Source organism: Myxine glutinosa, chromosome 9 (genome assembly GCF_964187855.1).
Source record: "Myxine glutinosa chromosome 9, kmMyxGlut1.1, whole genome shotgun sequence".
NCBI classification, from domain to species: domain Eukaryota; kingdom Metazoa; phylum Chordata; class Myxini; order Myxiniformes; family Myxinidae; genus Myxine; species Myxine glutinosa.
The window spans coordinates 43,716,549-43,732,236 of NC_136269.1; the positions used below are offsets into that span (position 1 = coordinate 43,716,549).

At 44.0% G+C, this 15,688-nt stretch overlaps 1 protein-coding gene across 1 annotated transcript in view; it reads right to left on the minus strand.

The window, feature by feature from the left end:
• Window positions 1-15,688, minus strand: part of LOC137414833 (1-phosphatidylinositol 4,5-bisphosphate phosphodiesterase gamma-1) — a 212,965-nt gene that overhangs the window by 162,899 nt on the left and 34,378 nt on the right. Inside the window, exon 3 of the mRNA XM_078784318.1 lies at window positions 7,699-7,792. Coding sequence (XP_078640444.1) covers window positions 7,699-7,792 — 94 coding nt within the window. The remainder of the gene's footprint in view (window positions 1-7,698; window positions 7,793-15,688) is intronic.

Consider the following 15,688-nt stretch of genomic DNA (forward strand, 5'->3'; position numbering starts at 1 on the left):
CAACATTAGACTGTATTCATTTTGGATTCACCATTCATTAAACCTGTCAATAAATAAGTCCTTGAGACAAACTACAATCTAATCCTGATGAACTAAATTGAATGAAATCTCACCAGTCAGCTTTCATCAGAGGAAATGCACATGATAAACAAGACAAACAGCCCTTGTCACCCCTGCACGTACATGATCTCCCTTTATACCTGCAGACTCTTTGCTATTCTGTTCCTCGACACACCATTGTTATTCGCTTTTGTGTTGTTCTTCCTTTTCTCCTTGTCCACCTCACCTCCTCACCTAACCCCATACCCTTTGGTAGTGTGTAAACCTGCTGCACTAACACAGCAAGATTTATAATGGCCGATGTCTTACATGCCTGCTAGGCCGACCCCGATGTGAGTGTATATGTGGAAGTGTATTTGAGATAAACTCGTCTAAAAAATTAAAGAACAGGAATAAATTATTGCGATCTATATATCCCGTGGTGTGGTGCTGACCGGGCTGACGTGGTGTGGTGCTGACCGGGCCGACGTGGTGTGGTGCTGACCGGGCCGCCGTGGCGTGGTGCTGACGGGGCCTCCGCAGCCGTGATGCCCCCGCCCACGCCCCCTCCCCCCCCCCCCAGAACGTCAGGAAGGGCATCCGGCCATAAAAACATTGCCTCAAAAAGAGAACCATGACAATTACAACTACATATGGGCAGGGTACAGCCCGAAGTGGAGATCGGTTTCTGAGGTTTGGGACATGGAATGTAGGGACAATGACAGGGAGATCAGGAGAAGTGGTGGAAGTATTGATCAGAAGAAGAGTGGACATATGTTGTGTGCAACAGACGAGATGGAAGGGAAGTGGTGTGAGAATGGTGAAGGGTAGGCAGGGACAGAAATACAAGTTTGTGTGGCAAGGGTGCCTGGAGGGCGTGAATGGTGTTGGTGTCCTGTTTTCTGAGGAGTTTGGAGACAGTGTGGTGAGTGTGACTAGAGTGAGTGATAGGTTGATGATGGTGAAAATGATGATTGGAAAGCTCTTGTTGAACGTCATCTCGGGATATGCTCCGCAGGTTGGTCGGAGCGATGAAGAGAAGGACAAGTTCTGGTGTGCGACAGAGAAGCTGATGGAACACGTGAAAGACGAGGAAGTTGTTGTGGTAGGAGGAGACCTAAATGGACATGTGGGAAGGAGTATGGATGGTTTTGAGGGAGTTCATTGGGGTTACGGATATGGTGTGAGAAATGGAGAGGTGAAAGGATTTTGGAGTTTGCTGATGGAGCTGATTTGTTGATTTGTAATACTCAGTTCCAGAAAGAGGATAATAAGCTTGTTACATACACGTCAGGTGGGTCGACGACAACCGTTGACTACCTGATGGTGCGTAGGCGAGATAGGGGGCACCTCCGGGACACAAAGGTGATCCCGGGGGAGGAGGCTGTTTCACAGCACCACTTGGGTGTCTGTGACATAAGGGTGAAAGGTGCGAGGAGAGCTCGGCAGGTGAAGTACCAACCGAGAATGAAGGTGTAGAGGTTGAAAGAGGTGACAGTAAGGGAGGCATTAAAAGAGAGGCTGAGTAGGGTAGAGGATGATGTGGTTGAGCTTGAAAGTGGTTGGATGTCAATGAAAGATAGTCTGTTGGGAGCCGTTGGTGAGGTATGTGGATGGACAAAAGGACCACCGAGGCACTCGGAAACATGGTGGTGGGATGATGAAGTTGGAAAGAGGATTAACGAGAAGAGGAAGAAGTTCAAGGAGTGGCAGAAGGCGAAGGGTACGGGAGCAGAAACAGCAGAGCATGAAAGTTATAAGGCAGCCAAGAAGGCTGCAAAGAAAGAGGTAGCAAAGGCGCAGGAGGCATGTAGGAAAATGTTCGGAGAACGCTTGGATTCGGAAGAGGGTCAGAGAGCAGTATTCAGGATTGCAAAGCAGATAGCGAAAGAGAGGTGTGATTTGATGGGGGTGAGTTGCTTGAAGGATGAAGTGGGACAAATCATTGTGGACCCAGATGGAATTAAAGGAAGATGGAAAAGATATATGGAAATGCTGTTGAATACAGAGAATGAATGGGATGGGAACATAGAGAGTAACCCAGTTTTAGGACCGGCAGAGAAGATAACTGAGAAGGAAGTTGAGGAAGCGATAAAAGCAATGAAGAGTAGAAAAGCGGGAGGGCCGACGGGAGTTGTGGGAGATATGTTGAAGGCAGCAGGAAGTTGGGGTGTGAAGAGAATGACAGAGATCTGTAATCTGGCGGTGAAAGAAGGCCGCATTCCAGTGGATTGGGAACTGAGTACCCTCGTCCCTCTATACAAGGGGAAAGTTGACCCTCTAGAGTGTGGCTCGTACCGAGCGATAAAGTTATTGGAGCATGGAATGAAGGTATTGGAAAGGGTGTTGGAGAGGAGGATAAGGAAGAAAGTGAAGATCGACGAAATGCAGTTTGGATTTATGCCCGGAAGAGGAACGACAGACACGCTTTTTATTGTGAGGCAGTTGCAGGAGAAGAACATGGAGAAAAGGAAGAAAGGTTTCTTGGTTTTGTTGATCTGGAGAAAGCATTCGATAGGGTTCCACGTAAAGTATTGACATGGGCAATGAGGAAGTTAGGAGTGGAGGAATGGTTGATCAGAGTAGTGATGGCAATGTATAAAAGAGCGCGCACAGCTGTAAGGACGAAGGACGGGAACAGTGGTGAGTTCGAGGTGAAGGTGGGAGTGCATCAGGGGTCGGTACTAAGTCCACTACTGTTTGTAGCTGTGATGGAGGTGCTGGCTCAGAACGTAAAGGAGGGTTTACCGTGGGAGTTGTTGTATGCAGATGATCTGGTGTTGAATGCGGAAAGTATGGATGGACTGAAGGAAAAGATGAACAAGTGGAAGGAATGTATGGAGACAAAAGGTCTGAAGGTGAATATCGGAAAGACGAAGGTGATGGCTAGTGGTAAAGCATGTGGTGAGGTGGAAAGAACTGGGAAGCGGCCCTGTGCTGTGTGCAGGAAGGGTGTCGGAGTGAACTCCATTCAATGTACAATGTGCGCTGAGTGGGTTCATCATAAATGTAGTGGTCTGGGAGGGTCATTAACCAGTGTGGCAGCTACATTCAAATGTAAGGTGTGCACAGAGGGAGCTGCAGATGCAGGAAATGTTGAGTTGAATCTTGGAGACGGCGTGAAGCTGGAAGGTGTGAAAACATTTTGCTACCTCGGAGACATGCTGAATGGAGAAGGTGGATCAGACTCGGCAACGGTTGCTGGAGTGAGATGTGCATGGAAGAAGTTTCGGGAACTGAGTGGCGTGCTGATGGGTGGAAATGCGAATGGTTCGATGGATGTGCAGAGTATCGTTGAGAGAGAGGAAGACAAATGATGAATTGCGAAAAATGATGGGAATACAGCCTGTGATTGATGCTGTGAAGAGGAACAGGTTGAGATGGTTTGGTCATGTGCTGAGGAAGGATGAAAGTGACTGGTTGAGAAGAGTGATGGAAATGAATGTAGAAGGAAGTAGAGGACAGGGAAGACCAACAAAGATGGTGGAAGAAGAAATGTGGGCAAGGGGGTTAACAAGGAGAGATGCAGAAAATAGGACAAGATGGAGAAGATTGTCATGGGGACCGCAAGGCTAACCCCCGCTCTAGCAGGGAAAATGGCCTTAAAATGCATGTTGTTGTTGTTGTTGATCTATATATCGAAAAAAAAAAAGTAAACACTTTTTGCATAAATGTACTTTTTCAAATCAAGACCTTGCTGAGCACATTAATTTACAGTGTATGTGTATATATATATATATACATATATATATATATTATATATATATATATATATATATATATATATATATATATATATATATATATATATATATATATATATATATATATATATATATACATACATACAGACTTGGCATTTAATATAGAATATTTTTTTGTCTCGACTTGGGTTTACTTTCTGAACTCGGTATATCAATCTGGTGTTTCTTTTACGCTTCGGTGATTTCTTTGTTAAAAGAACTATTTTTTTATTTTTTTATTTTTTTTGTATACTGAATCGAGGCTCGTGAAATAGCTAAAAGTGAGGAAGGATGTGTCAATGATTGTCTGTCGCAGCAAGAAGTCAATAACAGGATTATATCACAGGTGGCGTGACAAAATGTACGGACAGGTACATTTGACGATTGGCTTCACAATCGGGTATATAAGGGTTGTTGCGTTCTGTATTAGTGGAAAACAACTGCTGCACATCTACAAAAGTTATTGCCGCTTCCCCTGGAGATGCTCCGTCAACTCGACAATGCTGTTTGTCATTTAGTGGTGGCTTTACGAAATTCCGTCATGAAACAGCGTGCTATTGCTCGGCAGTATGGCATCACTCAAGGTCAGGTGTCAAAGATCCTGAAACGAAATGCTCAGAGGGGTCTCACTACTCTAATACCGAGGTCAGGACGTCCCCGCAGGACCACAAGGAGAGATGATCGCCAGCTGCACCGGTTAGTCTGCAATGGCCGTACCAAGTCAGCTAATCGGCTTAGGGCTGAGTGGCAGCAACTGACAAATGTGCCTGTATCCAGAAGGCTAGTCAACCAACAACTGGTTCAAGCAGGCTATCGTGCCAGGTGTCCCCTGAGAAAGCCACGCCTGACCAGACAACACTGCCAGCGTCGATTGCAGTGGGCCAGAGAGCACCGTCAATGGCAGCCAGGACACTGGAATCACGTGATCTTCAGTGGCGAGTGTAGATTACTGGTCTATCGTCAAGATGGCCGCGTCCGAGTGCGCAGACAAGTGCATGAAGCCTACAACGAAGATTGTATAGTGCCAAGAGTCCAAGCTGGAGGTGGTGGGGTGACCGTTTGGGCTGCTTTTCATGCAGGGGGCAAAACTGACCTGGTTGTTCTGAATGGAAACCTGAACCAGTTCAAGTACAGGGCCATTCTGGAAGAAACATTGCTTCCATTTGTTCGTGCAGCCTTTCGAGGAAACTTTGTCTTCCAAGATGACAATGGATGGCCTCATCGTGCTCGCATGATCCAACACTTTCTTGCTGACCGTGGTGTAGAGCATATGGAGTGGCCTGCCATGTCCCCAGATATGAATCCGATAGAGAACTTGTGCGCAGAATTAACGCGTCAAATCGACAACTTGGACCAGCAGCCTGCCTCTGTGCGTGAATTGCAGCAGACTATTGTCACTGCATGGCAAGCGATTCCTGTCCAAACCTTGGCAAATCTCGTGAACAGCATGCCTCGACGTGTACGTGCTCTCCTGAATGCTCGTGGGGGTTACACGAAGTACTGAAATGTAATTTTACAGTCCGTAATCCCAGTCATAATTTAGCTTTTGTTTTTGTTGAAATTTTTTTTGGCTAATGTGCAAAATAAAGAGATACTTCTGGAAAACGTACAGAAGTTTAACACAGTACTGTCCATGAATTTAGTTCGATATCAGTTTACATCACTGTCAAGGATCAATTTATTTGCTTCGAAATGTCAAATGTGGTTTTTGTTTCTTTTAATTAACAAAATCTAGAATAATTTCAACATAATTCCAATGAACTTTTGGTTCTAAGTTATCTTGAAAAGTAAGTTCACCCCCACAAAAAAAATATTCCATATTAAATGCCAAGTCTGTATATATATATATATATATATATATACATATATATATATATATATATATACATATATATATATATATATATATATATATATAAATAAATAAATAAATATATAATCAGGAGATTAAATAAAACGCGGACGTAGCTTCAGGACGGTCGATCTTTAATTCTCGACAAGCTTTCGATCAACAAAGGTCTTCTTCTTAGTCTACAGAAACAACAGGCATATATATCAGACAAGTAGAGTATGTAGAGTTTGGCTAACCCCCGCTCTCGCAGGGAAAATGGCCTTAAAATGCATGTTGTGGTGATGTTATGTAGAGTATGTACAGTGATGTGTGTATAAGATGTGTGATATGTGTAGAAGATGCATGTAAAAAGAAGAGCCACGCTAAAACTGACTCACCGTCCCCAGGTTCAGCGGAAGTGAAGCGCAGCTTACAGCTATCGTTCACGTTAGTTTGTGCACGTGCATATACAAATACATATATACATTATACATACATACTTAAACACACAAGCATATATTCATACACCATTTATATTCATATAATATATTTATATAAATGACATATAAATGTAGAATGAATGAATGAGTGAATGAGTGAATTACGGTTAATGATTTGATTGGGTTGATGTGGGAACGTTCTTTAATCATCAAAATTTATGCCATGAGGGATTTTTGTCCGAAGTTTATGTATCCAAAAGGACTCACGTTTCAGAATCGTGGTGTGTGATCGATTTGTGATTGATTCAATGGCAGAGATTTGAATGTCATTTATAGAGTGATCCGGTTGATTAAAGTGTATCGTGTAAGGTAGAGATTTGCCCTGACTGGTGTGGAAGTTATTGATTTCTGACCGGGTGTTATTAAATCGTGCGTAGAGTGTATTCTCAGTTTTTCCAACATATTGTTTGTTGCACTTTTGGCAAGTGATTAGGTATATGACCCATGTAGATTTGCAGTTCATATAGGAGGTGATGGGGAATTTTTGTCCAGTGCTAGAACTACAAAATTTGTTTCCTTCTAGTAAATGCTTGTGAATAATACATTTTTTTGCTGTGCATTTATAGAAGCCAGGGATCCTAGTTTGTTTGTTGTGGGGCTGTGGGTGCTTTGCTTTTACCAAGAGGTCCCTGAGTGTCCGACCACGTCGAAATGATGTTAGTGGAGGTTGAGGAAATGTGGTGCCGAGTGTTTCTGATTGATGGAGGAGAGGAAGGGCCTTATTCAGAATACTTGGCAATTGGGATGAGGTAGCAGAGTAGGTGGTTACCAGTGGGACACGGTTAGTTGCAGGTTTGGGTTTGTAAGTCAGAAGGTCTGCTCTCGGTATGTGTTTTGCTCGGGTTATTGCTTCTTGCACAGATTGAGGGTCATAGTTTCTTGCAATGAAGTGTGTTTCTAATTGGCAGAGAGAAGTTTCTTCTGCCATTTTTGTTGAGTAAACGCGTCTCACTCTGAGTGCTTGACTGTATGGTATGCTTGCAATTGTATGTTTAGGATGAGATGAAGAAGGGAGAAGGTAAGAGTGAGTGTCTGTTGGTTTGGTGTATAGTTCTGTTTCGAGTCTGTTATTTTGAAGCGTGAGTGATGTGTCTAGAAAGTGAATTTCGGACTGTGAGCTGTCGAATGTAAACTTGATGGTCGGATGAATCAAATTTAATTCATTTTGGAATTGTGTGAGACTACGAGGGATTGACTATATCAATCTCCCGATTATTTATTTAATACAAATGAGACGCCCTGCTCGTACTGTGGAGTTTCTACTATTTCTCACAGTTATATATGTGTGACTGTGTGTATATATATATATATATATATATATATTCTGTCTATTCATTTATTAAGCCTGGCTTTGCCATTTTAGCAAACAGCTCATGATGTTGGGATCCCATATACTATGTTTATATTAATCGTTCATAGTCTCTTTACATTATTGTCCTACATGTAATCTATGTGCAAGCACGTCCATGTACCTTGAATCACTGTAGAGGGATGGGGTGAGGGGACAACAACATAGTATTCCTCCTAGATTACATATACTATTCCTCAGGAAAAATAGTATCTTTGCATGAGTGTCACATATTACCTCTCAATCTGAACCATCGTTCCAGAAACAAGGGTGTCCGTGACAAGCCACTCGAGGCCTGATGTCCAGGTCTTCAAATCATCATGATTCGAGGCTGGCACCAAGGGAGAGCATCGGCAATTACAGAAATCAACTCAAACATATTTGTCTTGTGGACGTGACAAAAAAAGCAATACGAAATTTTCAATGTCCTTGACAAGGTAGCACATAAAAGGCTGCTGACTAAGGTGAGGCCTAGAGTGGCTGATTGTAACTGGACGGACTGGTAACTGGATTTGTGATAGGAAGCAAAGAGTGACTGTGCATTGGAGAATGTCAGAGGGGTAGCTGAGGGATCAGTTTGAGGACCGTTATTATTCATAATTTACATCAATGATTTGGATAGTGGGGTCAGGAGTCGCCTTTCCAAGTCGCAGATAACAAAAAGCGTGAAGGTAAGGTAGATAGAAGAGAGGGAGGTCATCGGATTTAGGAAAGTCTAGATACTTTTTAGATTGGGCATAAATAGATTGGCAGATGAAATTTAACATAAAGCAATGGAAGGTGTTGGGGATGGGTAGGAATTATGAAAATAGGGAATACATGATGCAAGGGGCAATCTTGGAGTGTGTCACACAGAAGGAAGGATCTGGAGGTGGTAATATGGGGGTAAGCAGACAGCACAGTGACAAGCAGCTAGTATAGAGGTAAAGCTAATATGGTTGTCGCAGGCTCCATGGTTGTGAAGATACAACGGAATAGTGGTCTCTGTGAAGGATAATGTCTGCTTGTCTCAGGAGACAAGACAAACAACGTACGTTATAACAGAAAGTGGATAAGAGTCTGTTGACCACCGTGGGGAAAATAGCGTGGGGTTTGCCATTGAGCTCTTCGTCATCTTTCATTATTTTGCTCTGAAGAGCGAACACTCAGTCAACTCTCCATTGCTCCTTGGTTATCATACTCCGATCCACTTTTAGTTGACAGAATCCATTGTTGACATGGTTGTGCCAATGTTTTTGCAAGGACGGCTATTTGACTAACACTATATATTCCTTCTGGGCTGCCTGGATGGCCTGGAAATGCACGCACCTGCCTCTAAGCTGTGTCGCTTGTGTTTGAATCACCTGAACAAATGACAAATTCTCACCCTAACTACTGCTGGGAAGGAAATGGCAAACCACCCAATATAACCCTGGCCAGGAAAGTGCTTCCACAGCATGGACGCTCTGTAACAGAGTGTGGTGCATCAGGATCATAACCCGAATATTTATTGTCCACTGAAGACAGTGCTGTTTGATTGGTTATCATTAATCATTAAGCTGAATGTATAAAATACAAAGCATCAAAAAAAAAACCTTTAGTCTGCACATAAACCAAGCTGCTTATCTTTCGCCCTAGTTTGGATAGCAGAACAACTTGCTGGCAAGGCTAAGGCCAGGAACTGGTCTGGTCTCATGGGGAAGTGAAGCTGTCCACAATGAGGAAATACATGTGAATGTACAAGTAGGCCACACAAAAACAAAATCTAGCTCGGTCAACTCTTGGCATTAATTTCTCTCTCCTTCTCCCTCTCTCCGGTTAACTCCACAAACTATCCTCAAACAGCACTACATATTGAACATAGCTTGAACACCATAGCATATTGCATAGCATAGCATATTGAACACCTAGCTTGGGATTGAATCTCGGCCCAGCTAGAAACTCGCTCGTGTTTCGTAGGTTGCCGTCATCAATGTGTCATCAATCCCTCAGATGGACGCTAAAGCTGATGTCTGCCAGCATTAGAAGGTGGATGTTAAATATCCAATGGTGCCCTTTGCACAGGGTAGGAGAGTTAGCGGCACGCTGAACAAACGTCAGGCCTGACCAGCCAGTTTGTGAAAAAGCTTGGGCTGAAAAAAGGTTCCTTGGCTGACCCAACAAGAAAAAGGAAAGAAGTAGTAGTAGTAGAAATAGAAGTAGAAGTAGTACTAGAAATAGTAGTAGTAGTAGTAGTAGAAGAAGTAGTAGTAGTAGTAGTAGCAGTACAGGTAGAAGTACAGGTAGAAGTAGTACTAGAAGTAGTAGTAGTAGTAGTAGTAGTAGTAGTAGCGTAGTAGTCGTAGAAGAAGTAGTAGTAGTAGTAGTAGAGGTACAGGTAGAAGTACAGGTAGAAGTAGTACTAGAAGTAGTAGTAGTAGTAGTAGTAGTAGTAGTAGAGTAGTAGTCGTAGAAGAAGTAGTAGTAGTAGTAGTAGTACAGGTAGAAGTACAGGTAGAAGTAGTAGTAGTAGTAGTAGTAGTAGTAGTAGTAGAAGTAGTACTAGAAGTAGTAGTAGTAGTAGTAGTAGTAGTAGTAGTAGTAGAGTAGTAGTCGTAGAAGAAGTAGTAGTAGTAGTAGTAGAAGTACAGGTAGAAGTACAGGTAGAAGTACAGGTAGAAGTAGTACTAGAAGTAGTAGTAGTAGTAGTAGTAGTAGTAGTAGAGTAGTAGTCGTAGAAGAAGTAGTAGTAGTAGTAGTAGTAGAAGTACAGGTAGAAGTACAGGTAGAAGTAGTACTAGAAGTAGTAGTAGTAGTAGTAGTAGTAGTAGTAGTAGAGTAGTAGTCGTAGAAGAAGTAGTAGTAGTAGTAGTAGTAGTAGAAGTACAGGTAGAAGTACAGGTAGAAGTAGTACTAGAAGTAGTAGTAGTAGTAGTAGAAGTAGTAGTAGTAGTAGTAGTAGAGGTAGAAGTAGTACTAGAAGTAGTAGTAGTAGTAGTAGAAGAAGTAGTAGTAGTAGAAGTAGTAGTAGTAGAAGAAGTAGTCATAGAAGAAGTAGTAGTAGAAGAAGTAGAAGTAGAAGTAGAAGTAGAGGTAGAAGTAGTACTAGAAGTAGTAGTAGTAGCAGTAGAAGTAGTACTATAAGTAGTAGTACAAGTAGTAGTAGAAGTAGTAGAAAAAGTAGTAGTAGTAGTAGAAGAAGTAGTAGAGGTACAAGTAGTACTAGAAGTAGTACGAGAAGTAGTAGTACTAGTAGTAGTAGTAGTCGTAGTAGCGGAAGTAGTAGTAGTAGAAGAGGTAGTAGTAGAAAAAGTAGTCGTAGAAGAAGTAGTAGTAGTAGAAGTAGAGGTAGAGGTAGTAGTAGAGGTAGAAGTAGAGGTAGGGTAGTACTGGAAGCAGTAGTAGTAGTAGTAGTAGACAAAGTAGTAGTAATAGTCATAGAAGTAGTAGTAGAATAAGTAGTCGTAGAAGAAGTAGTAGTAGTAGAGGTAGAAGTAGAAGTAGAGGTAGAAGTAGTACTGGAAGCAGTAGTAGTAGTAGACAAAGTAGTAGTAGGAGTAGCTTGCTTTTGCTTTTGTTAGAATGGCTTTAGACTTTAGAGGATTACGCTCAGTGCACAAGAAAACTGGGCAGACATAAGTTTTCTGATTAATGTCGCCCGACCTCCTCGTCCCTGCAAGTCCATGTTTAGAGATGCAGTGAACAATGCGGAGCATTTTAAAGAGAAAGCACTACTAAGACAGATAAGGAGGGAGAGATAACGGTACTTAAATAAAATGAGGTATGTTCAACAATGATAATAATTATCAGACAAGTAAAAGCAAAGTATCTTATGGGGAAATACTGCAAAGTGTATCATTCATGGTCCAAATTTCTTTCAACCTCCCAATAGTTTGGGAATATTGTGCCACCTTCAACTCTGAAGTGACAATGAAAATGAATGAATGATCGTTTTAGGGCCATTTTTCCCCGCTAGAGCGGGGGTTGGCCTTGCGGGCCCCATGACAATCATGGTTCCCTGTTTGAGGCAATGTTTTTATGGCCGGATGCCCTTCCTGACGCCAACCCTTGGTCATGCTCTTACGTTGCGCAGGGATACGGTGTACCTATTCTAAATTGGGGGTACTCACCGTGATCATTCATCCCAGCAAGCTGGTACTCAATTTGCCGACCTCGGAAGGATGACAGGCCGAGTCAACCCTCCTGGCGTTAATTCAGCGATCGACCGGGATTCGAACCCAGGATCCTAGGATCCCAAGCCGGCACCCTAACCGCTAAGCCAACACCAGGCTGAAGTGACACGTGAGCGTAATAAACTTTTCAGTCATGCAAAGCTATGGTGCACTACATCACTGAATCTTTGCCTTCCTGGTTTTGTATGTTGCAATTTTGCAGAGGCCATAAAGTTCTTGATTTACTCTCCTTCACAAGATGACCAAAAATAAACAGTGTTGGCGAAAAACGAAACCAGAAGTGTAAGAGCAGATTTTTTACCAGCCAGGAAAATTTGTAAAATATTGCTACAGAGCTCCAGTAAGCAATTTCCAACTTCGGTCTCCCACCATTATTGGTGTTGACCAGAGACAGAAAGATTCCCAACTTGGATGGACAGGTAAGGGATGCAGAAAAAAATCCTCACGCCAGGGAGTGAATAGCCGATTTGCAAGCACAATAAAGCGGGGCGAGTGGATTACTAGTAAATAAAGAAATATATATATATCAGCATCTATAATCTCCGTTCTCCGTCACCGCCACGTAAATATGCCTTGTCCAAGCTCCGGGGAAGCCATCTAACAGTGCGTCATAATTTAGATCTTAGTTCAGATACTGTCACAAGTGTATACAAAACTCAGTTACCGACCTGGTTTCGCCTTTGTTGGGGCTTCATCAGGGCAACGCAGTGAGTCCTGCATACACTTGTGAATCTGAAAACCTTTCGGTTCTAATGATGCCCTAGTAACTCATAATTTCGGCATGACTGATATATATGTGTATATATATATATATATATATATATATATATATATATATATATATATATATATATATATATATATATATTATACACTAGCTGAATGAATGCACCCGGCGTTGCCTGGGTTCTTATTGAATGAATTTAATCTTCTGTACATAGGTCTGACGCGAGCCTAGTATCAGTTAGTGCTCAATGATTCCTTGTTCTTTCTTCTTTAGGGCCCCGCGAGAGAGAATTTTGAAAGCATGTGTTGCAATCAGTCAGATATTCCTATTAAGTGCATAAGTTGTACTTCAAGAGAATTTTGAAAGAAGAAGAAGATTTATTGCGAAATGGGCCCAGGCCGGCCGAGACAGCCTCGACCTGCCTCGCCACCCAGCCTATAACCTTCCCGGGGCCCGTCCCGACATTTTTTGTTTCAGAGTTTGTTTTGTTCCTATAGTGCCTTTGTTCTACATTCCCTAAACTCTCCTGCACTCCATCCTCCATCCAGCGTCCTTAAACGTATTTTTAACTCGAAGGTCACAAGAAACTCATTTTGCAATAAATGTTCGTTTCCCATAAATCGTACACTTTCAAAAATCCAATCTCACCCCTCCCCTCCAAATCTTCCCCATAACCCCTCCCCTCCAAATCTTCCCCATCACCCCTCCCCTCCAAATCTTCCCCATCACCCATCCCTTTCAAATCTCCCCCCTTGCCCCCTCCCTCCTAAACTACCCCCTCACCCCTCCCCGCCAAGACGCCCCCTCGCCCCTCCCCTCCTAGAATCCTGCCTCACCCCTCCCCTCCAAATCTCCCCCATATCCCATCCCTTTCAAATCCCTCCCCTTGTCCCTTCCCTCCCAAACTCCCCCCTCACCCCTCCCCTTCAAATCTCCCCACCCTCATTGCTTCTCAATTTCCCCCCGCTCACTCCCCCTCCTCAAAGCGTCCTCCCCGCTTCTTCCCCCTTCAAACTCTCACCTCCATCTCCCCCAACCTTGTGCCTCGCTCTTCCCCCTCCTCAAATAACACCTCATTGTGGCTCACCCAATCACCATCAAACCTTTTGTCCGCCCCATCCTTCCCTTTCTCCGAGCTATTCTGAAATCTCTGACACACCTTCAACAGCTCTCCCTACCTCTTCCACCTCTTCCACATCTTACCCTACCCCTCCTCCCCCCTGTTCTGTATCTGATGCTCCCCCTTCCTCTTCATTAACGGTATGGACCTCAAACATCCGGGGCCTTCGTTCAAACTTAACCGATCTCTCCATACAGGTTGCTTCTGTCAAACCAGACGTGATCTGCTTAACAGAAACTTTCCTCCTTTATGATGTCTCTGATTCCATAGTATCTCTCCCGGGCTACTCCCTCCTCCGGTATGATAGACCTGAGCCTCGTCCTGGAGGCGGGGTTGCTATCTTTATCAAAAACTCTCTTCCTCACTCGCCCTGCACTGCACTCTCTCCACCTCACCCCCAGGAATACCTCTGGCTACGGCTTCCCCTTCGCTCCCACCTCTTGTTCATATGTGTGTTGTACCGTCCACCAAACAGTGATGACTCCATCTACATCTCGCTGTCTGATGATATGGACCAACTTCTATCGACTCATCCCAACTCTCTCTTCCTCATATGTGGTGATTTCAACTGTCATCATGCCAGTTGGCTGGGTGTGGGTACCTCTCTCACCAGCCATGGCTCCTCAGCAAAGGACTTCTGCGACTCACTGGGACTGACACAATCTGTCAATTTCCCGACCCGGATCTCAGTCAACGGAACATCTTCTCTTCTGGACTTGGTTATGACTAACTTCCCTGAAAATGTCTGCTGCTCTTCTTCTGCTCCGATCGGAACATCTGATCATGTCCTTGTTAAAGTGGACATCTCTCTGACCATCCTCAGGGAGCCTGCTCAGCGTCGACGAGTCTGGCATTTCACTCAGGCCAACTGGCACGGTCTTCAAGCAGCCATCAATCATCTGGACTGGTCTCCCATCTCTACCACCTCTGACATCAACTCATCCTGGGAATTCTTCCAAAGTAAATTGCTCTCTCTCATGCACAGATTTATCCCATCTCGTCTTCAGTTGTCATACCCTTCCTCCCGTCCATGGTACACGGAATCTTGTGGTGAGGCTGTTGCCCAGAAACAACTTGCCTTCGTCTCCTGGAAAGCAAATCCAACGGAAGGAAATCTCATTTCCTTTCACAAAGCCCGAAACAAGTGTGTGTCCACCCTCAGGAGAGCCAGGAAACAATATCTCTCCGTTCTCAAGACCGAACTCTCTTATCTGTCTCCCTCTTCCAAATCCTGGTGGCGTCTGGTCAAATCCGTTTCTGGTGTTTGTTCCCCCTCCATCCCCTCCCTTACCTCAAACGGCTACACAGCTGACTCCGCACGTGAAAAAGCTGAATGCCTCAACTCTGTGTTTGCCTCTAAATCTTGTGTCCCAAACCCATCCCTCTCTGTACCCACCATACCCAGTCGTACCCTGCTGCTCCTGGACTCCGTGTCCTTTCCTCCTGACAAGGTGGAAAAGTTTCTGTCAACCCTCGACTCTGATTCTGCAACTGGACCCGACGGCATCAGCCCACGGGTCCTAAAATCCTGCTCTGCTGCTCTATCTCACCCTCTCTCTGTTCTCTTCACCCTCTCTTTTGCTCAAGGTCAACTGCCATCTGCTTGGAAATCAGCCAACATCACCGCTTTGCACAAAAAAGGTGCAAAAACAGATCCTAGCAACTACAGACCAATCAGCCTTCTCCCAATTATCAGCAAAGTCATGGAATCCATCATTGCTTCTGATATGAAATCTTTCCTCTTCTCCAATGGCTTGATCTCTGATCATCAATTTGGTTTCAGACCAGGTCACTCTACTCTGGACATGCTGCTTCTGCTGTCTCAACAATGGATGGAGGTCCTCAATGCCAAACAGGAAATTAGAGCTGTCTCCCTCGACATATCACGTGCCTTCGACACGGTCTGGCACCCCGCTCTGCTCACCAAACTCTCCTCTTTTGGTATCCATGGAAATCTCCACGCATGGCTGGCGGACTTCCTCTCTAGTCGTCGTCAACGTGTGGCCCTGAATGGGTTTCTCTCATCTCCTCTTCCTGTTCAGGCTGGAGTTCCCCAAGGCAGTGTTCTGGGCCCCGTGCTTTTTCTGGTCTTCATCAATGATCTCTCTGACTCTCTCGAAAATCCTCTCTATCTCTTTGCTGATGACTCCACTCTCTGCCGCTCCATTCCTCTTCCCTCAGATCGGCAGTCTGCTGCCTCCTCACTCTCTGAAGACCTGGACAAAATCA